The 22,799-nt window shown below is 44.1% G+C and overlaps 1 protein-coding gene across 2 annotated transcripts in view; it reads left to right on the forward strand.

The window, feature by feature from the left end:
• The window catches only part of Loxhd1 (lipoxygenase homology PLAT domains 1), a 165,234-nt gene that overhangs the window by 4,974 nt on the left and 137,461 nt on the right, over positions 1–22,799 (forward strand). For both annotated transcript variants that reach the window (XM_063231735.1, XM_003474065.4), the window contains exons 2-4: positions 670–784; positions 7,412–7,492; positions 9,487–9,671. In XM_063231735.1, coding sequence (XP_063087805.1) covers positions 670–784; positions 7,412–7,492; positions 9,487–9,671 — 381 coding nt within the window. The remainder of the gene's footprint in view (positions 1–669; positions 785–7,411; positions 7,493–9,486; positions 9,672–22,799) is intronic.

Consider the following 22,799-nt stretch of genomic DNA (forward strand, 5'->3'; position numbering starts at 1 on the left):
TAAACTCAATATACCCTTCCAGTGAGCTGGGCCTTGTTGGGGACTTCAATATACCCTGCAAGTTTGGGGACCTGTTCTGAAAAAATTGGATGTAAGAATAATAGTAGATTTCTCTCAATAATCAATATCTTGCCTCAGTGCCTGAATTGTGTGTGCAAAACCCTTAGCTCAGGGACAGATACACAGTAGGCAGTTAGTAAATATTGCTTATAACTACACTTACTGAGCAGGTAGTTATACTTTCCATGATGTGACAAACATCTTTCAGATCCTTCAATATTTCAAACACCTTCCTCGTGTTTCACTGGCTCCCTCCCTGTGGATTCCACCTTCCCTGCACAGTCATTTTCTTTTGCCTGTCTTCCTGTGCTGCACACATGTGTGGTAGGTTCCCTGCACTGGCTACTTCATAACAAAGGGGCTTGTCCCCCAGCATTGATTCCTCATCTGCAAAAAGAGTATGTGGGTATCAAAGGTAAGGTTTATCCCTGCAGAAGGGCCTATTGTGGGTTTGACCCTGATCACAGGATTGGGAGAGGGAGTAGAGTTTCCAGTGTCCTTTGTGTGTGGGAATCCCCCATGGGACTGGAAGCAGCTCTTGGGTTTTTTATGCCCATGTAGGACTCTGGGTTCTCTTAAGAGAATCTGTTTTCTCCTTTCTTCCTTCAGTGTATGAGGTGGTCACAGCCACAGGGGATGTTCGTGGTGCAGGGACAGATGCCAATGTCTTCATCACAATTTTTGGAGAGAATGGGCTGTCTCCTAAGCTCCATCTCACCAGCAAGTGAGTATCATCTTGACCTTGTGGGGCTCTGAGTGTTAGTCTGGATGGATTAAGTTCTGGAACCTAGTATGGTCTACTGCTCTGGGGAGAATGCACATCTGACTGCAAGTATTTTAGGTGGTAATGGACCATTAACAACAGATCATGCATTAGCCAGCGATTTCCTGATAAATCTCTTGTCAACTTTCCTTAGCGTCTCTCTTGTTTTGTGAACAGTAATGCTGAATTTGGATCTCCCAGGAATTCATATTATTTGTCCCTTGATGTGGGAAAATAAACACTCAAGACCAAGAAACATGGGTCTAGATCCAGTTTTACATTTAGTTCCATGTAACTTTGGCCAAATCTCATTGCATACAAGGTCATAGTCTTCCTCACAAACCACCAAAGCGCTTTTGGGAGAAGTAATGTTGGGAAGATCACATGTGTGATAAGCCATGAGCTTAAAATACTCTATCCCTACCCCAAGGTCTCACGTGGACCAACACCCTATAAAACCTAACCGAGAGCTTTGTGCTCTCACCCATGTAGATCATGTATTTGTGTGCCTGAATCTGTGTCTGCAATGTGTACCCATGTGTATTCTACTTTACAAACCCTTGAGGGTGGGAACTAGTGTCTTCTTTTTGGCCCTGTCTCCCACTGCACATGTGTAAGCACACATGCACACACAGCAAAACTTGAGCATATTTTAGGAGAATCACAGAATTTCAGAGATGGCTAGTGGCCTCAGATGGTCTAGTCCACTGGTTTTCAATTGTACTTTGTGGACAAGGACTTGACCAGCAGGGTCTGGGCCAACCATGCTGCCATCTTTCAGAGCAGGTTGTCTTGTCCACTAGTTTTTGGATAAGATTCTATCTAAGCGGAAAGTTCCACAGCCAAGAACTGATCTAATCTAACACTTTCATTGGGGAAACCAAGCCTCTGAGGGCTCAGAGTTGTGGAGATTTTTGATGGGGAAGCTGGTTCTTGGAGACATTTAAATTGATCACCTGGCCCTGTGGCCCTGGCATGGGTAGGAAATGCCTCTTGAGGCCCACTGGGGCTCTAGGTTGTGTCCTCTGGAGTTTATGGCTTGGCACCTCCAGGGGAGGTAGGGGCAGCTGTAGAGAGGTGAGGTTCCCAGGCTGGGGGACTCTGTGCCTCACAGGGTGACCAAGCCTGTGACACACACTTGCCCTGCACTGAGCCGCAGCACCAGTGCAGCAGTACGGAGGGAAGTATAATGTGCTTTTTGTCCGTTTCCACAGAACAGGGTACCTGCCTTCTTGTACTGATCACACTGCGTGTGACTCGCTTGTGGAAGTCTTTCTCTCCAATGATGTGGGCACGGTAAAGGGAATACATGAAATACCCATCCATTTTGCCATGCATCCTCTCCAGAGTACACCAAGGAAAATGCCACTAACATAGGGGAGGTGGCTGGCTGGTTCCCAGGGTTCTCCAGCCAGCTTTATAAGCAAAAATGACCCTTTTCTCCTTTTGCGTTGTGTCTTCATTGTCCTGTCTCTTTCTGTGCATCCAGTATCTTGATTCCTCCCTTCATCTTTCTCACTTGTTAAAACATCCTCTCAGGGAGACCTGGGTGTTAACTGTTATAATGTGGCATGAAAATGAGCCCCTGTCCTCACAAAGGAATTTCAGTAAAACGGAATAAAACACAAGTGATCTGGCAGCCAGAGGGTGTGACAGTGGCTTCTGCAGTCCAGTCCTGAAAACAGGAGTTAATATCTTCCAGTGACCCAAAAGCTACTTGTAACCCAGGAGGTTGCAGGCGGGGGTGTCATTTAGATCTGTGCCACCCCACATTGGGTGGCAGGAGCATGGGTCTAGCCAGGACCCTCATCTGGCTTATCAGGAGGGCTCAAGAGCAGTGTGATGTGGGTACACTTGGAAGCATCAGCTGCATCCCTGGCAAGGGCAGTGTAGAGAGGCAGATGGAGCTGCAGGATGAGGACCAAGGGAATTTCTAGTTGGCCTACAGCATTTACCCTGATTCTTTTTAAACAGTCAGTTTGGTAAATACTTGTGGTATAGTTAAGTGGATAGAGTGAAATTTCTCAGGGAGGAGGAACACAGTCTGGGCCTTCAGTGGTGAAGAGGCCTGAGATAAGAGAGAGACAGGAAGAGGGTCCTTTGAACTAAGAGGACAAGTTTATAAGGGTGTGGAGGTGGCAGTGCACTCGAAGTCTATATGAGGAATCGTGTGACTGAAACTGTGGGACTACGGCCAGAGAAAGAAATAAGTGAGGTTGGAAGGGCAGGGCAGTCCAGACTTGAGAAGGCCTGGCCGAAAGCTGATAGGTGGATGTTCAATTTACAGTGGTGGTCAAGGTTATCTAGGTGAGCATGATACCTGGGGAAGGGGGAGGCCACAGTCTGACCGGGGCAAGAACGGAGGAAGAAAATGGACTAAGAAAAGCACACAGATGTAGTCTCAGCCATCTAAGACTCTCCTGTCTGCCGGGGAGCACTGCTTTGGGATTCCAGGAGGCACGCACAACCTACACACAGATGGCAGGGGAGGTCGCATTCTGTGAATACAGATGCAGTTCACTGAGGTTATTGCTACCTCGCTGTTCCTGGTGTCCCACCATCTCACATCTCTCTCTGTTGGCTGTTCCCTCCTTTCCACATTCAAACCCAACACCAGCTCAAAGTTACTGAGTCACCTGGAATAGAACTCCTTCACACACACACACACACACACACACACACACACACACACACACACACCCCTTTTGACTGTTAGCTCTGGAAACTAGTAATAGTTTATATCACAATGACACAAACAACATAAAATATGATACTACACCCTTATTCTTAAAACTCAGCCAGCTCTGTTCTTGAAATTCCCCCGAGTCCTTTTTCCACAGCCTCTGACCCATCTCTCTCGTGCTTTGTCTCCCCCATTCTCTCTCTCCATCTCACCCCAGCTCCTACTTTTTCCTGTGCCTTTTCTCCTGTTCCCAGGGCTTCACTCTGCACCCCAGTCATTAAGCAGGTTTTTCCTCCCTGAATACAAAACAATTTCACCTCAAGGAATTTTGCTGTCTCATGTTGAAGTCTCCCAGAGGAAGCCCAGATTCTAGTTCTGGTTCCCTTCCTGGACTCTGTCAGTACAGGATCACCAGTTCAGGATATGGCAAAAGGATGGGATCTCATGTATCTTCTGGAACATGGTTCTCCTGGCTGAGAATTCACCATCTGGGAGGGTTGGAGAATGCCTGGCATTTTAGCCTGATGGCCCTGCCTGATTGCCGGCTAAAATGCCCTATGTAGCTGGTCAAGCCTCTCCTCCCAGCACGGGGCCCTCCTGCATGCTGTGGCATGGGAAGAGGCTGAAGGCTGCTGTAGCCTTGATCTGAGGTGAGTTCCAGCCTCCCACAGGAGTGTCTCTATTTCTAATAGTTTCTTTGACCAAGGAGTTTTCTAGCTCCAACCCAGTTCATTTTCAGAGATTCAGAGGCGCATACATTTGGACCTACCGGAAATGGGTATTTTGGACTTGACCCCAGGGAGGGGGAGTCAGAGAGAGAGAGAGAGAGAGAGAGAGAGAGAGAGAGAGAGAGAGAGAGAGAGAGAGAGAGAGGAAGAAGAGAAAGAGGAGGAGGAGGAGGAGAAAGAAGGAGAAGGAGGAGAAGGAGAAGGAGGAGAAGAAAGAAGGAGGAGGGGGAGGAGAAGAGGGAGGAGGAGGAGAGGAGGAGGAGGAGAGCCTGTCAGTTCCTGGCTCAGGAAAGGCTTCTCTGTTTTCCAAGGAGAGAACAATCTGCATTTCAGGAGGCTGGAAGCTTGTGTTATACCCAGGGTCCCGCCCTCCTTCTGTCTGGGCTCTGCTTCCTGGCAAGTGTTGCTTGCCCGGTCTGGCTGCTCCTACATTCCCTGCCCCACCCTCGCTCTGTAACTGTGAAGCACTGTGATTGCTGGGAGGTGTCGTGGGTACAAGGCTTCCCTTTGTTGAAGGCAGCTATCCGAACTTCCCTTCTGGAACTCTTGAGAGAGGCAGAGCAGAAAGCCATTCCTTCAAGTCATACCTTGTCTTTAGCTAAAAATGGGCTTGCCTGCCCTCCTCTTCCCCTCCCCCTGGCATCAACTGTTCCCCAAGTTCCATGCACCCTCAGAAGATGACACTCAGCAATCCCAAAATCTTCTCAAGATATTCGTGGCTGGCAGGATGAGAGCCAGGATAGAGTGGAATCAGTGGCAACATGTGGAATTATGCTTTTTTCCATAATTACAGAAGTGATACATGTTCCTTTTGGAAAATTTGAAAACAATACAGACAAGAACAAACTGCCAGCACTTTGTCACAGTTTCAACATCTGAGTATAAATCCTCCCACTTTATTTTTTGAATGAAAATGATACCGTTTGTATTGATTGTTCTGTTCAGATATTCCATTTGAACCTATTTTTCCTTTTAAGCCTATGTCATAGACCTATCTCTGTTTCATTAAATACTCTATTATAATACTATTTTTGATGACTAAAAAATATTCCACCATCGCTTCCTAAGGTGACTATTTCTTAAGGGGATTTATTTGATGTAGAAACTTGTCTATTTATTCTAAAAATCAGCTGCCTTATATATTGAACAAAAAAAACAATTATTCATTTCTATGTTTCTCATTCACAAAATCCTGATGTGCAGAATTGATATCCACGTGTCCTTCAAGTTACTTAACAGCTACAGTGACACAGAATCAAAATCTAGAGTGTGTTGTTATTTTTTCTTTCAACTAAAATTCCTGCATTAGCCAACTAACATGAGTGCCGGTTTGGTTCAGTTTCTCTTTTCAATGCAGGACTGTTTAGGTTTATTTTCTCAGGAAACAGATTCGCTGGTTCTGCATGGAGGAGACTTCCTATTTTCCTTGCATCCTCAAGCAATAACTGATGACATTCGCCATTTTTCTTATGCCAGTGATGGAACAGACACTGTGTTGAACGTTGCCTGGATGCCCGCATTCCTCCGGGGTGAGACCAACCCGAGCTAAGGCACATGCTGACAGCCTAGCAGTCTCCTGTGCCCTCCAGTCAACCCAGAAGTTTCTGTCATTCTTTTCTTCACCTCTCTGTGTCCAGGCTGCACCTTTGGGGCCTCTTCCAGGACAGTACTGCCTCAGTGTACATTTTTATGCGCTTTGCTCTGCTTTAGGAGAGCCTGGCTTTTTTTGTGATGTGCTACCTTAAGGAAACTTCTCCCTGGGGAAGACTGTTTGTTGAAGTCTGTCCCCTTTCAGAGTCTCAGCTTCCGAGCTCTATAGGAATGTAAAGACGTTCTGTTACTGAATGTAACCCTTGTGCCCTTAGTGAAATGGATCTTTACTTCTCTGTATTTTAAAGCACATTACTAACTATTGGTAGCAATAGGCTGCATCTACTTTTTGTTGACCCAACAAATACTTGAGGTAAATCAGCTTAAAAGGAGGAAAAGTTTATTTTGGCTCAAAGTTCTGACTGATTGGGCCCACTGCTTTTTGTTCTGGGGTGAAGCAGCATGTTATGGCAAGAGGCTGTGTAGAGAAAGGTGCTCACTTCACAGCATCTAGAAAGCAGAGAGTAAAACAGGGAGGAACCAGGGTTCTGATGACCCATTCAAAGTCACAGCCTGGATCACAAACTTCTTTCTACTAGTGCCCATCACTTTTTTGGGGTGGTGTGCTAGGGATTGAACCTGGAGTCTCGGACTCTGTCACTGAGCTGTACCCCTAGCTCTAGGTCCCACTTCTTAAAGCTTTTACAACTACCCAACAGGATGAAGGCTGGAGATCAAGCCCAGGAGCCCTGAGGAAGGTCTATGATCTTAGATCCAAGGGCCTCAGTCATGGGGCAGAAAGAGTTGCTAACAGGCCTGGGCTCCAGTGGTGGAAGTCCTGACCTACACAGAACGTGGAGTAGATGCTGACTTGAGATTCAGGCTTCTGCTTCTAGAGGATTCTGAGCAAGTCTTCCTGTGCCTAAGCTGGTTGAATTTAGGGTGCACCGGACTCTGGATTTACACTTGGTGCTGCAAAAGTGCATCTGAGATGTACTTTTCTCTGTTCACATCGTTTGCAGGATGTCAGATACGCATTTCCCTCACTTCCCTCACTTCCCTGGTTGCTGGATAATGATGAAATATTCACCTTCTTTTTGGGAACCAAGGATTGGTACCCAAGGTCTACATCCACTTGGGGGCTGCCATTGCAACCCTTCCTAGAAAGAGCAAGGGCAGGCACTGGGAAGAGGCAAGGAGGCCTGTAGACCCAAGGCATTCATCGCACATTTCTTCCTCTTTTACCCTCCCAACCCAGGGCAAGCACCAAGCATGACATCATGGCACTGGAGAGGCACATACTGGTCCCAGTTCTGCTACCAACTAGCTACTTACTCATCTGTATAACATGGCTAATATTTCTCACAATTCTTGCCTTAGTGACTCATGGTAAAGATCAAATGAACCTCAATGCAAGAGCAAGGAATGATACTAACCATCCTTGCTTTCTTCCTCAGACTCAAATCTGTTTGCATGTATCTCTTTCTGGGAATGGGAGGATGGAGGAAGAGGATGCACCTCTTAGCTCTGCTCTTGGTCCTGTAAATCAAATCTGATCTCTACTAACTGGGCATATGTTCATTGCAGGAGTGAATCTGCCTTTGAGAAGGCCAATGTTGATGTGTTCCGGGTAAGAACCAACAATGTGGGCCTCATCTATAAAATCAGGTGAGAAACAAGCCCCTTCCCATAGTGGGAGAGGAGATGCATGCAAGTATATTAAGACTTGATTTCACTATCAATACTTTCTGGGTATTGACTACTCTCCAGGTACCATTTGAAGGATTACCAAAGACCCAGATTATTCTCTCCCATCCAGAATCACAATGCCCTGAACATCACAGTTGCAATAGGATTTACTCCTTGGATTAAAGCAGTTTGCAATAGCTTTTCACAAATTTAAGACATATACTCTGAGAGATACTATATACCTCAGTGGATAGGAGCAAAACTTGGTCCAGATTGCCTGGATTTAAGTAGCTGCTTTGCTATTTATTAGCTGTAGGAATCGGGACAGTTCATTTTTCCAAGCCTCAGGTTTTTCCTCTAGCGGTGCCTCCTCTGTAATGACTAGAATTCAATGAGTTCATGCCATAGTAGCACAGAGGAAGCAGTCAGCAAGTGTCTTGTTGCAAGATGCCTCAGGACAAGGAGCTCCTGATCAATTGTGTTCTCTCCAGGGGAGTTTTTGTGAATGTATATGGAAGGTTAATTCTATTAGTCTGGTTACAGAGGAGGAACTTTCAGTAACTCCCCTTTCTATCCTAATCCCTACTAACCTTCTTCACTCAAGTTCACCCTTATTGGTAAGAATGTTAGGGTCTTTTGTGGTCTGATCATACTAGACTAGGTCCTGAATAGGAACCAAACATGAACGCAGCTCAGTCTTGCTCTTTCTTTCTCCTGATATAAAATTTAACACTATTAGCTGTTGTTCCTGGAAAAATAAGAGTTACACGAGGGCCCTGAGCACTGATTGTTTGCAAGAAAGGGGGTTACAAGCAGGGATAGGCTGAGAAGGGCGTTGGTGTGTAGGGAAAGGCAACCAATGGCGGAAAGGTACCTCGAGTTGCCAGAAGCGTGCATACCTGCAAGTTGTGTTATCTTTGTGTTGGGGCTGAGTGTTGTGTTGGGCTGTGGTTATCCCATTAATATTGGCATAGATAAAGCCTCGCTCTTTTAGGTAGGGATGAGATGTTCCATGTAAAGTGAGGTCTTTTGGGGGCCAAGTTGTGGAGAAAAATCTAGACCGAGAGGCTACTCCAAGTGGGAGAGGATGTGGGCAGCACATTTGAGGAGTCTGAATCTATGCAGCTCCTAGGTACATGTTAATACTGGACACTGGAAATGTGGCTAATCCAAAGCAAGATGTGTTGGATATGTAAAACACGCAGGCACAGACTTTTAAAGACTTAGTCCTAGAAAAAGGATGTTTCAAATGACAAGTGAAATTAAATGCAATATATTATTAAAACTAATTCCTCCAGTTTTTGTATCTCTCTAAATGTGGCTACTAGAAAAATCTGAAGTTACATCTGTGGCTAGAATGTACTCCTCATATTATATTTACGTGAGACAACTGTAATCTAGATGCGGGTTTTGCTGGGTAGTGGAACTAAAGTTCACAAACTACAGATCACTGCTAGATGTGGGAGAAACGAAGAAGGGGACACAGAGCAGCTGGAAGAGGGTAATTGAGCCCCAAGGGTCAAGGCCTGCCTTGTGAATCAGATGGTCTAGTTGCTCCTGTCTGGGTGAACTTTCAAATATGCCTTGACTCAGATGGGCTTCAGAGGGTGGTATTTACACAGCTTGGGCCGGATTGGGAAGAGGGGCAATGTGCAGAGACCAAGGTTAGAAAGCAGCACTGATGAGACAGGACCTGGAAGATAGTTCCCCTTGGGGGATAGTAAGCCTTGGGGATCCTAAACTCTGCATGAAAGAAAATATTTTCTTGTAGGCAGCATAACAATGTAGCCATCATTAATGTGTGCATCTACCTTACAAGGTATCCTCATTATGTGGATGAGGAAGTTGTAACAACAACAACAACAACAAAAGTGATTGAACTTTTCTTCATCGTAAATACTGGGTATTGCAATAAGGAAGGGGTTCCATCTTGGTTCTGTCCCTGAGAATGTGTGTGTTGGCTTCTGCTCCAGGATTGAGCATGACAACACAGGCTTGAACGCCAGCTGGTACCTGGACCGTGTGATTGTGACTGACATGAAGAGGCCTCATCTCCGTTACTACTTCAACTGTACCAACTGGCTGAGCAAGATAGAAGGTGACCGCCAATGGTGTCGTGACCTGCTGGCCAGCTTCAACCCCATGGACATGCCCAGAGGTCAGTGGTTAGGTTGGCCTGCCCACCATCCCTCCTTGCCGGAGTTGGCCTCACTCAGGACCCTGTCTTGTACTGGACAGTCTCATCTCCCTTTGCCACCTCCACCCATGATCTTCCTGTTGGGTGGGACCCAGTGAATCCACAACTCTATCGCCATCCTGTGGCCTTCCCAAATTTGGCAAGCCTTTGTGTTGGGAGACTGGAAGGTATGGAGGAGGGACAAGACAGGCAGTGAGGATATCCCATGTTCGCAGTGATTCTTGTTGATGGGTGTCTAACAGAAGTGCCTGTGGGATCAAGGCAACCTTCCCCATCTCCTAATCCTTCCCTTTCTTGTGATGCCCAAAGAAGGTGAATTATAGCTAGGATCTGGTGGATGGGTGTCAGACTCACAGCTTCCAAAGATCCATCCCGATGTTTTCTGACTCTTCCTTATTTCATGAGGTATTATTGTAGGTAGTGTCTTTGGCTAAAGGCCTTAAATTAGGTCATCCTAGTTCCACAGGGATAAAGGGAATAAGAGAACAAAGTCTATAAAAACACACACTGTGTCCTTGGCCATTTCTGAATTCCTTTGTCTCTCTCCTAAATCCTGATCTGACCTCCCTCCCATCACTGCATATGTTTGTCTTTCTAAAAATGGGGGCAAGGGTACTACACGTGGTATCATCATTTGGAGTCAAGGGCTGTTGCAAAGAAAGAGACACTGGGGCCAAGGAAGGGAAACAACATCACACAGTTAATTGGCAGAACAAGAGAAAGCTGACATGCTTGTTGGATTCTGCCTTCCAGCATTTACCTGTGTGGCCGCCAGATTTTAACCTCTTTTGCAACCCAGCTGAGCAGAAGTAAGCTTATCCTTTGTCTAACAGCCTTCAGCTCTCAATTTCTCCATCTGATTTTCCACCTCTCAGCGCACTTTGAATGCTTGAATTGTTCTTCTGTGTCCCTATCATAATAATTTGCAGCTTCATTGATTCTTTTTAAAAAACATGTTACTGAGTTTTTCTTTTATTACAAAAACTAAATTTAATCATTGCAGAAAAATTTTTAAAAATATGTAAGTGTACATAAAAAGGAATTCCTTTAAATTTATCACTTGGATACACAGCATCAGTGACGTGTTTATTCATTCACAGCTAGTCTTTTCTATTGCATATATAGTTTGTGATAATGGGCTGCTTATAATATCCTCTGTTTTACAGTATGTTTGCTTTGATGTCATTTTGAAATATTACTCAACATTCCTACTTACAATGGTTGCACATTGCTACGGAATTTGGATACACCATCATTCATTCATGAAATCTCTTATTGTTGTACATTTATATAGTGCTCTTTCTCTAAATATTTTTTGCTGTTATAAATTTTACATCTAAATTTTTAAAGAGCAAAATATATTTATTGAGAGAAAGAAAGCTTCTGCCTGAGACAGACACAGAAGGGGTCTCGAGTGGGTTGCCAAAGACCCTGCCTTTTCTAGGCATTTTTGTATAGCAAAACCATGAGGTGAGGTAGGTCCATGGTGGGAGAAAATGGAAACTTGCAGGTGGGCATGAGATGAGACAAAATTATCATCAACCAATAAGATTACAAGTATAATTGCTCAGTAATAAATCAGCATCCTGGGAAGTGAGTCATGTAGCAAGTGGGAACAGGGCCTTTGCCTATAGGAGGTTGGATTAGTGGCTTCTTCTGGCTTCCTCAAGATGATTAAGGTATCAAGGCGATACTTATTTAGAATATCAATCCCTGATGTTTATCCTTAGGGTTTGGGTGCATTTGTTTTATTTTCTGTCTTGAGATCTGGCCTGCAGTGGGAGGTGTTTGTTTTCCCCCATAGTTGCAAAGTATCTGGTCTTCTGCACTGGCTCCTTCTAGGGTGCAGCCCTGTCTGACTGCCTATAATATTCTAACTTAGCTGTTGATAACATTCTTCACTCTGAAGAAGTATCCTGAATTACCATGGGAGAGAAATAGACAATGACAGATCTGGTTGCTGAAGGCTGAAGGCACTAGTAGTTGTTGATTGCTAGTTAGGGATACTTTACAGATGCTCTCTCTAAAGGCCCTCAATAGACACCAGGTATTTTCATAGGCACCACCTAAATCTTTGCAACATTCCATGATTCCTTCTTTAAGATAAATCCCAAAGTGGAATTTCTAAACCAAATAGAACGCATACGGTTAAAGCTTCTGGTGGGCATTCCCAATTGGTTTTAGAAACTATCTCTGCAGTCACAGCAGCTGTTACAAGAGTGCCTATTTTTGCCACTTTTTTGCCCAAATTTCATAGCATTGTGTAATTTTCCACTTAGATATTCTCACAGTTGTTACTGATGAGGCTGAATATTTTTCATGTTTCTCGGTAATCTGTTGTGGTTTCTTTGTTTCATTGATTTTTGATTTTTTGATAAATTTTATTGGATAAAATTGAGGTTTACAGTATGATTCTGTGGGATACTTTGAAGACAGTGGTTTATGTAGTGTGTGTGTGTGTGTGTGTGTGTGTGTGTGTGGTCTGCTCAGGCCCTATCTTTTCCATTAGGATGAATTTCATAGGTAATAGGATCTTTCTCCAAACTTGCCATCTTCTTTGTGCATTTGCTCAGTTCCCATTTTCTTGGGCTTTTCCCACTGTCAGTTCTTTATCTTACGTTGGTCACACAGAAGTCCAGGATACCACCATTAGGAAAGCAGCTTCTCAAATGTCTCCATGGAGAAAGAAGTGACAAAACTCAGTGCCTCTTCAGCTTTTCATAAATCACCAAGGGTGACATTCTCTTGTCCATTAGAGGCAAGAACTTGCTGAATTGGTTTGGGACCCTGTTTGAGCCATGAAGAGGCTGGGGGACACTGGACTTTAGTATTTCCAAGTTGGGTTCCAGAAAAAGAAATGAAAAAAAAAACACTTTGAAAAATTGAGATGCTACATTGGTAAATGATAAGCTGTTTCTTTGCTTTTCACTTGAATTATACCAACTTGATATTTGGCTGCCACTGGAGGTATTTGATGATAAAAATAAGGAAGATAATTAGTTTTTCACCCATGTAGTTTGAATATTTCAAAACATGCAATGTGGGCAACGTGGAAGAGAGAGGAAAGAGAATGTTTTCAAGGTCTGCACCACTAACCACAACACTGTCCAAGGGAGGGAGGTTGTTAGGGAGCCTCACTACCTTCCTGGCACCCCTAAGAGCTATCTCTGAAATTCTGAAAATTTCTTTCTTTCATTCTAGCTCTTCAGGAAAGGCAGAATTTCTATGATGACTGCTTAACTCTTGGCCTGAGCGGATTAGCAGATAGCTGTGTGAGAATAGGGACAGAACTTGATCAAGTTTCTAGGAGATTCCTCTAAGAGAAGCCTCACATTATGCTTTAAGATAGGTGTGAGGGAAACTTACCGTACGTGTGGGAGTGGAAGGATTACTGTGAGGCACAGGGGTGTTGCCCTGGACGAGAAATTTCCTTCCCTGTATGGCTCAGTGCCTAACATTCACATAGAGATGGTTGTTTACTCTTGGCTCTTAATCAAATACAATTCCTAGGGAAATAACCTATGTAACATCTTTGGAGAAAGGCCATGCTGGGGTTGCCTTCTTCCTTAATAGAATCTATCAGGTAAAAGACAGCAGGAAAAGCAGACACAAGATCCCAAAGTAACGATGTAGAAATTGACCACTCTCACACTTTTGTGGATTGAAGACCCTAGAACCAAATTTGATTTCTTAGCTGGTTGGTTGTATCTGGCACCTTGAGGAGACCTGGCAACAGAACTAACAAAAATGTCTTTGCCTTTTGATTTTCACTGGGTCAGATCTCTAGGCCTTGGGGAGTTCATGACTAGGGCCCAGAAGATGGGTTGTTGTGTCGTTTAATCCATGTGGGGTTTCCCAAACCCTAGCCACTCACATTCCACCTTCAAGAGTTCTTTCCTATTCAGCTGCTTGCATTATTCATTACTTATTCTTCTTTAATCACTTTTTTTTTTTTTTACAATTTATACTAACTCGTGTCTTTTCTTATTGCTAAGGCAAAATTCTGGACACCCAAGGTCAAAGGAAGAAACGTTAATTGTAGTTCAATTTGTAGAAGCTTCAGTTCATAGTTGACTGACTTCAAGGCAGGGTAGCATGGCAGAGGGACACTGCAGAGGAAAAACAGTTCACAGCAGGCAAAGGGCATCAGAGCAGAAGGCAGCAAAGCCACAGCAACAAGGAGCAGCCCAGAACGCTTTCTGTCCATTTCGTTACATCCAGGCTACCCACCCTCATGACAGGCGGTACTCACACCCTTAATACGAGCACTTTTAGTCCTAGCATTGCACCACAAACCAGTCCCAGCATCACTGCACTCTAGATACAGTCACCTCCAAAAAGCCCCCATGACCACATGAGACTTGTGGGGAAGCGGGGGGAGACTCTAGATACAAACCATAACAACTTGTTAATTTTAAAGAGGAAGCTGTTGTGCTATCATAAAGAAAAGCATTATGTGCTGTAAATACTAGGCACACATGTGACTACGCATCGTTAGGTAACCCCCAGGTGCAGCAGCTAGCCTGCTCCATGCCTTGGTGGTGTGCAGACAGCACCCTAAAGAGCACCACCAGCCCTGACCTAAGAGGAGGCGAAAGCAGAGCCCAGGAGGGAGGGTGGGCCTGAGATCACGTTTGGGGTCTCCTCTGCATAAGTACTTGCTTCCCCTTAGCCTTAGAACCTTTCTGTCAGTAGTGGAGTAAGTAGGAGCTGGCAGGTGTTATTACACAGATGAATAAACTGAGTCCCAGGAATCAGTGACCCATTCAAGGTCAAATGGCCAGTCAAACATGGAGCTAGCCTCAGCCTGGGGATCTTACTACTAGCTGAGTTTCTCTCTGCCTGTCTCTTGGGCAGGGTAAGACCAAGAGAGATTAGTTTGACTCTGTCAGAGTTCAAAAGTTGTAAGGGATCATGGAAGTCAGCTGGGCCAACCTCCTAGTGTCCCTTCCACAGTGATTCCACCAGAAGCTTCTCCAGCCTTGGTTTGTATCCAGTCTTTAATTGATGGACAGTTCTCAGCCTCCCAGAACAACCTGTTTCACTCCTGAGCACCATGGACAGCTGGAAAGAGGCTCTTTTTTCTTTTCTTTCTTTCCTTATGTTTATTTATTTATTTATTTTTGAGATAAGGTCTCTCTTTGTAGTCCAGACTATCCTTGAACACACTGCATAGCCCAGCCTGGTCTCACACTTGGATTCTCCTGCCTTAGCCTCCTGGGTGCTGAGATCACAGATGTGTGCCACCAAACCCAGTGAGTGGAAAGATCTTGAAGCTCTTTACAGTCTCTGCCAGGCTTCTGCTAGTCTTGCTCCAGTCCTGGCTTGATACAACACAGTATCTGTCACGTGGCAGCCATTCACTGTCAGAAACCAGGCTTTTGTCTCTCAGGAGTACATGCCCAGGTTTCTTGGCCTCTCCTTCTGTAACCCTTTCTTCCTGAGAAGGCTCCTCCCAGGTTAGACCTCTGTTTCCAAAAGTGGTTCATCAGAACAGATTGAGGAGTAAAACACACATAACAAAAACATCTTCCCAGCTTAAACCATTTCTAAATGTACAGCTCATTGGCATAAGCACCTTCACATTGTTTTGTAGCCAGCCCCATCATCCATCTCTAGAACTTTTCATCTCCCAGACTAAGACTGGTTCTACTAAACACCTGCTCCCCATTCCCACCCCCAGCCCCTGGTTACTTCTACTTTAACTTTCTGCTTCTATGAATTTAGAGTAATATCTTCATGCTTCAACCCTGCTGTAACATGTATCAGAATTTAATTTTTAATGGGTAAATAATAACTCATTACATGTATATAGAACATTTTGAAGGAGTGACATACAGATTTCCATAGTGGTTGTACCATTTTACATCCCCACCAGCAACATATGAGAGTTCTGATTTCTCAATATCATGGCCAGTGCTTGCTTATTTATTTATTTGATAATATCATTCTAATGGGTGTGAAGTATCTCATTGAAGTGTAGTTTTGATCTACCTTTCAATGACCATTCACATCATTTTTTCAGGTGCTTCTTGTTTATTTTTGTGTCTTTTTTGGAGCAATGACCTTCAATCATTCTTCAAACGATTGAAGAACTCCAATAATTTTTATTTTTGAGCATTTATTCATTTATTTCAAATGATGGAAGAAAACACACAAAAAAGCTGTATTTTAAAAACTGCCAATCAAAACATCCAAATCCAAAGTAACATAATAGATTTACTGATTAGCTGTTTGACATGTCTCTATTGTTTTCTCCTTCATTTTTTGTTTACTTTTTTTTTTTTTTTTTGGTGCTGGGGATCAAACTCATGACCTTGAGCTTGCCAGGCAGGCGCTTAAGCCACTGAGCTAAATCCCCAGCCTCTCCTGCATTTTTTGTGCTGTCTGCATTTTGATCATTTCCTCATATGATAACAATTTTAAGATGGCATTTTATGTAGTGAGAATAGCAAGATAATTTGTTCAGTGCTTTAGCATTGATATAGGGGAACAAACATCCAATCTGCTTGATGTTCAGTGTGACTTTGTGTTCTCTAAAATAGAAGAATGAATTTTAAGAATAACAGAGATTAAGAGCAGAATGTAATTATTAAAGGAAAGAAAGCTTCTGTCTGGGAAAGAGACAGAAGGCTTCACTCATTTTTAAAGATCAAGTTTCTTTTTGTTGTTGTTTTTATTAGGTTTAGGGTTTCTTTATTTTTCTAGATAATAAAATCTTATCAGATGCATGATTTATAAATATTTATTTACTGTTCCATTTTACTCTGATGATCATTTGATGGTATATTATACATGAAAGTTTATTTCTGTTCTGTTTCATTGGTCAATATGTCTGCATTTAGGACAGTACCGCTACTACTGTTTTCTAGGAAGTTTTAAAATCAGAAAGCATTAGATCTGAATCTTTGTTGTTTTTCAAGATGATTTTTGGCTATTGAGGTTCCCTTGATGCCTCATTTCTTTTAACAGATTGTGAATAAAAGATCATTAACTGTTTATAACAGCAACAATACCATAGTGACCTTGCAAAGGGCCTATGTTCTTCACTTGGAAGAAAAGAAGAAAATACCTGCATCCCAGGTCCTCAGTTCTTGCCCAGGACATGAAGAAATGTCCTGATCCTACTGACTCATCCTTACATGGATCAGCAGGAGTAGGGTCCCAGTCTTGGTTTGCTCCCACCAGCAATTCAATGGGATGGTACAGGTAGACACCTCACGTGATTAAGCATTTCAGACACACACACAGAGGATGTACAGGGACTTAGCCACCAACCCTACGATTGTCTCCCACTTAGAATGAGCTTTGGGCGTCCTGGCATCTTCTGGAGCCTGTGAGAGACTGGCAGCCACTTTCCAGCATGTCTGCAATTATTATCCCTGGAAACAGTCTTCGCTACTACTGATTTCCTCTGAGAGTGCCATGAAATTTCCTCCTTGCCATCTGTCTCCTGGAATCCCCTCATTGCCAGGAATGCCTGACTCGCTTCTTGGAGGACTTCTTCCATCTCACCTGGAATGGCTCACTCTCTTGTCAACCTGGAATCCAGAGGAACAGTGTAGCCGAGGTGACATCTACACATTGATGGTAGCCTGTAGCTGGAAACTAAGCTCAGCCTCTGGCACTTGAGGTGTCATCCTTAACAGCTACCACTAAGCATCTGTGGCTTAGGGAATGGGGAGTAGCTCTCAGATATATCGAGATGGATAAATAGCTGAGAAACATATCAGGGACTACAGTTCACCTTTGGATTCTAATTACTTACTATGTGTCTGTTTCTCTCTTCAGTCAAGCTCAGGCCACTCCAGGGGTAACCCTTGGAATACCTACTACCTTAGCCCAGGGGAATTAGAGCTTTGTATAAATACTGGTTAGAAATGGGTTTGTGTACATTTGGGGTGGTCATATGTAGGTATACCACTTCGGAAGACCAGCAGCAGAGACCGGGTCTCTAGTCTCACGCGTCAGCAGTTGTGTCATTTTGGCAGGTCACTCATCTCTTCTCTGATCCTACATCTCACTAGAAGGTGAGACTAGATATGCCCTGCTGGCCCCTGTGGTGCTGACCTTCTCTGGCTTTCTGCCAAGAACCACCTTTGTTTTTTTGGTCTGGCCCCGGTTTCCCATCCACTGATTTCAATACCCCCCACTTTGATGTCACTCACAGTGAGTCACAGAGAACAGTCCTCAGGTGCAAGTAATAAGCACACATCAGAGTTTCCCAGCTGAGAGCACAGCGCTATCCAGCACTTTCTGACCCCAGAGAAGCTCAGGGACATTTCCAAAGCTGCAGTGGGCTGGAGGGCAGTGTTGAAGGATGAATGTGTGGAAATCTAACTTGGGAAGGACTGGAAAGGTGCTGTGATCTCTCTAGATAGATTTGGGATGGTTCAGTTTTGAGTCTTACAGGAGTTTGGGCTAGGGGTCTGCACCTGGTCACAGGGTGTGAGCAAGGCCTTTATAGGAGCTCACTGCCAATACAATGTCACTTCTTGTCCTCTGGCCAAGCAACTGCCTACAAACCAGTGCCGACTCACAAACCCTCCCACCTTGAAACATTTTTAAATGGCCATGTGGTTTAAATTAAAACTGAGCCCGTACCACATTGCTTTTGGACAGCTCTGCCAGTTGACCATGAGACAGACCTCTGAAGCCAAGATCTGTATTCCAGCTGGCCTGGGGGTTGCTCAGACCCCAAGCTGTCAGAACGATGGCACAGTGACTTAGAAATGGTTCAGATGCAAGCCTTATCAGAGAGAAGGCTCTTACCTTCAGAGAAACCAGTCTTGAGATGGGGCCTGCCCCATCCTGGCTCTTAGCTGGGACCTCTTTCCTACACTTCATTAAGTACAATCATTCTTCTAAAGGGCATTTAATATTCTTTGGTGAATTAATAATAAATGTAGCTACAGCCAGTTTTGTAATGTGCTTCAGAGACCAAGGAGCTTGTTTTTAAAGGAAACGGTGTTTATAGAAGCAACGTCTTGGGCTGAGGATATAGCTCAGCAGCACAATACCTGTCTGTCAGGCAGAAGGTCATCAGTTCAATCCTTGGTACCAAAGGTGGGGGGAAGCAATGTCTTAGTCAGGTGGGCCAATGGCATGTGCATGGTGGGAGAGGTGGGTGACACTTTCATCTGACTGCTAGTCTGGAGCAAATGAATTGGCTCTTTTTTTTTTCTTATGTCCAATTGGACAGCCAGTGCTGAGAAATTATAATGGCATAGGTAGAAATGCAATTGTGTTTCTCCACAGTACCACCACTGTTTTACTCCTGGCTATTTCATCAGATAACTGGGTTATAATTTCATCACAGCCCAAGCTCTGCTACAAAATGATTGTCACATAGCCCCAGATAGGCACTCAGTCTCAGCAAGATCAGAGTGGATACAGTAGCCAGGCTGTGTTTAAGGAGAGGACAGGGTAAGGCAAGGCCTGATATTAACATGTTAAGCACACGTACAAATTGCACTGACCTACAGTGGATTATGAGCCATGCAGAGCACCATGTGGGATAAAAGTAAATGCAAAATGAAATCAGCCTGGATGACCAATGCATAAAAACTGTCCTGAGGGCTTTTGCCGAAGAAACCAATAGCTCTGGCTTATTTTAAGATTCTTTTGCAAAATATCATAGAGTTCTTAAACCATTAAGAAAGCACACGAGACTCATATGTACCCTGAGTTCCACATCTGGCTTTTCTATCCAGTAGCAGTGAGACCCAGGGACAGTCTCAGATTCTCTCCCATTCTATTTCTTCCTACAGAGCGGCTGGACTAGTGCTCTCAGAGTTCTTTGGGGCACTAGTAGAGTGCAAATGGGCCCAGGACCAGCACTGCTTCATAGGTGCAGGAGATTGGCTTTGGAGCCCTCCCTTCTGCTGTGGATACCTTCCTCCCATTCCATCTTCTGCACAGTCCACCCACCCCCATTCCATGGGTATGGCCTTAGGTTCTCATTCTTTGTGGTTAACACTTAGTTCTGCTACTCTACATGCATGTAAGCATGGGCAGATGTCTTCATCTCTGTGCTGCATCTGTACAATAGAGGTATGTTCATCCCCATTTTATATGGTGAATTAGGGAAATGAGTGAACGGGACTTGGTACCACCTAGGTGTGGAGTCCCTGCTCAGTAAATGAGCAGTATCATCCTGCTGCTCCTGGGGTTAAGCTCCTGATGTTTCCTTTCTTCTTACCCCACATCTAGGCTGAGGCTGATTTGAGAAACATAGACTTTGGGGCCACTCAGTGCCAGGAGCTCCTCTGAGATCTGGGCAGGCTCACAGAGACAACTGGGAATAGACTGGTGGTTTTGCCAGCAGCTGACACCCACAGGACAAGCGTCTCTTCCCAGCTCCACTTCCCCTCCCTGACTGTACCCTCTTCAGCCCAGCTTTGAACACTGTCCAGGGCTCCTTTTGCTGTGGTGCTTCCTGGGAAGGACTGCTCCTCACCTTTGGTGGAGGTGGCCCCAGGCCCATGGATGCAGGGAAAGGGGTCCAGCATAGGGAAAGTGGGCCAGCCCTGCCGCCTCCTCCTCCTTGGAACCTTCCAGCAGCTTCCCTCCCACCCCATCTTCACCCACCTAGCACTGCAGAAAGTCATCTCCGGAAAGAGTGGGAAGAGAGAACCGCTCGGAATGAGGCCCCAGGGAGGCATATCAGAGAATTCAGGACTGAAAGGGACTTTGTCTCTCCTCCTACACTTTAGAGAGGAGAAAACAGACGCCCAGCAGAGTTAAGCAACCTGTTCTTGGTCAGACAGCATGATTGTGGGGCAGAGCTGGAGCCTTGGGCTCGTGATGCTGGCTCATGCTTCCTCATCACTGCCACTTTTAAGCACAGTCATTCAGTGATTCAATGAATGAATTATTTTGGAATCTTCTATGCACCAGAACCTGTGTTCAGGGAGAATACATACAGTCCTTTCTCTGTAAGACTTTACAGGCTAGAGGGGAAAGAGATAGGCTAGTAAATAATCAGAACGCAGAGGGATAGAATGCTGTACGTGGAGGAAGCCCAGGCCAGAGTCAGCATAAAAAAAGGAAAATCTGTAAGACTTCACGGAGGAGGTGAGGCATAGTGGAAAGGAGTTTGCTAGGCTTTCAATGGATTGAGGACCCTTGTGGGAATGATGGGCTCTGTTGGCACAGTGTCTCATACACTCCAGCCCACAGCTTCACTGTGGCCTCTGCTGCCAGCCCAGAACCACCATCAACTACATTCTCCTTCAGTCTAGCACCCAAAATCTTTGGAGAATGCTGAGAGCTGTACATTCACTCCACACTTGACTATTCTGATTTTTAAATGGGTGTTGAAAGCTTGTTTGGAGGTTCTAGCAGGAGAGCGCAGCTACTCATATACCCTTAACTGAGGAACGGTCCTCCTCTATCAGGGATGGTCGTCCTCTTCAACCGAGCACACAGTTTCAAGAGGGACACACATGGATTGTTGTGGGAGGAAGGGGACACCTGCCTGGCCAGCCAGATCAGCCGAATCAACCCTGGTGATCAATGGGGTGACAGATGTTGCAGCCATATCACCCTCATATCCTGAATAGGTGTTGAAAAAACTTTTTTCCATTGGTGGAACTGTCACTTTCTACTTGCTACATTTTGTTTGTATGAAAATCTAACTTGTAGACACTGCCTTGACCCTGATCCATCTGTAGGTGTCCACTCTAGTACCAGTGGCATTTTGGTTGGACCCTTTTCTGGGTTCCAGGTGTTGACTAGGTGAGCCCAATGAGAGTCCTCCTTCCCAGGGCTGAGGTCTCCCCAGGGCCCTTGTGTATGTTCCCTTCTTCAGCCACCCAGCCCTCAATTCTCTCTCTACTTCACAGCTGTGCTGACAGCCCATGGGATTCCAGCGCAAGGCCAGATGAAGGGGGAAGAGGTTGGCAGGTGTTCTCAGGAGCTCCTTCCAGACAGTGGACATGACTTGTTCAAATGTTGGCTTTGGGTGATTTTAATCTTTAGTTTTGAATCACAGGAAAAATATGTGACCATGGTAAAAATTCAAAAGTATTGTACTAATAGGCAAAAAAAGAATAATAAAATATACCATAACTCTATCACCCAAAGATGATAGTATACAACTTTCTTTCAGCACTTAATGTCAGATCAGTCTCAACAAACTATTGATCCATTTATCTCCTTTTCTCTGATTTCTCTCTTCTTTTCCTTCTTTCACCTTCTCCTTCTTCTCTGTTCTCTTCTCTCTTTCTTCCTCAATATCTATTTCACTTTATTTTCATAACAACTCCACAAAGAGCCATTATTATTACCCTTATTTTACAGATGTCATTTGTGTTTTAGTGTGAATCCAGGAGAACACACAGAAGCTCGAACTGTCTCTGGGAATAATGACAGGAATGGAGTGTTTTTTCTTTTTTTTTTATTTAAAGAGAAAACAAAACAAAACAGTAAAAGGGTACAAGTAATATAGAATTTCAAGAAAAAAATATACAGTAAGAAATCACTAGTTAATAGATTACATATTGTCATCTTAGAAATAGTTGTTCAAATTACAAAATTAAAGCATACAAAGTGGACTTCAAACAGTGAGAGTGCAAACAGTTCTGTTCAATGATCCAACAAAAACTTAGTAATATGGTTTTCTGTCTTACACACTTAAATATACATGCACTTACATCCTTTAGATCACTTTGTTTTCCTCTCTTTTTTATAATAACAATTGCACATCTTGGGTTTTGTTACTCCCACAGTTCTTATTACTATTTTTTGAAGAGAAAAAAACCAATGTGACAAAGTAAAACAGAGTCAGTTAGAACAAAAGGATGGACATAGTACATGATGTAAAAACAGAATACCAGGTGATCAACAATCGTTACCATTATGCCTCTTGCTATCTTAAAAAGAGTTGCCTATATCACCAGGTATAATAGAATTGAACAAAACAGTACAGAACAAAACCAATAAAACCTAAACATTGGAGACCTTGCAGGACTTCAAAAGAAGATAATAGTCAAGCCATAATGGGCATCATAGTAAATCTTATTGCCTTCAAAGTGATTGCCTATATCCTCAAACTTGATACTACCAAACAGAACAGAATAGAGTAAA

The sequence above is a fragment of the Cavia porcellus genome, unplaced genomic scaffold (genome assembly GCF_034190915.1).
Source record: "Cavia porcellus strain 051 isolate PalLab524CR breed Dunkin Hartley unplaced genomic scaffold, mCavPor4.1 scaffold_20, whole genome shotgun sequence".
NCBI classification, from domain to species: domain Eukaryota; kingdom Metazoa; phylum Chordata; class Mammalia; order Rodentia; family Caviidae; genus Cavia; species Cavia porcellus.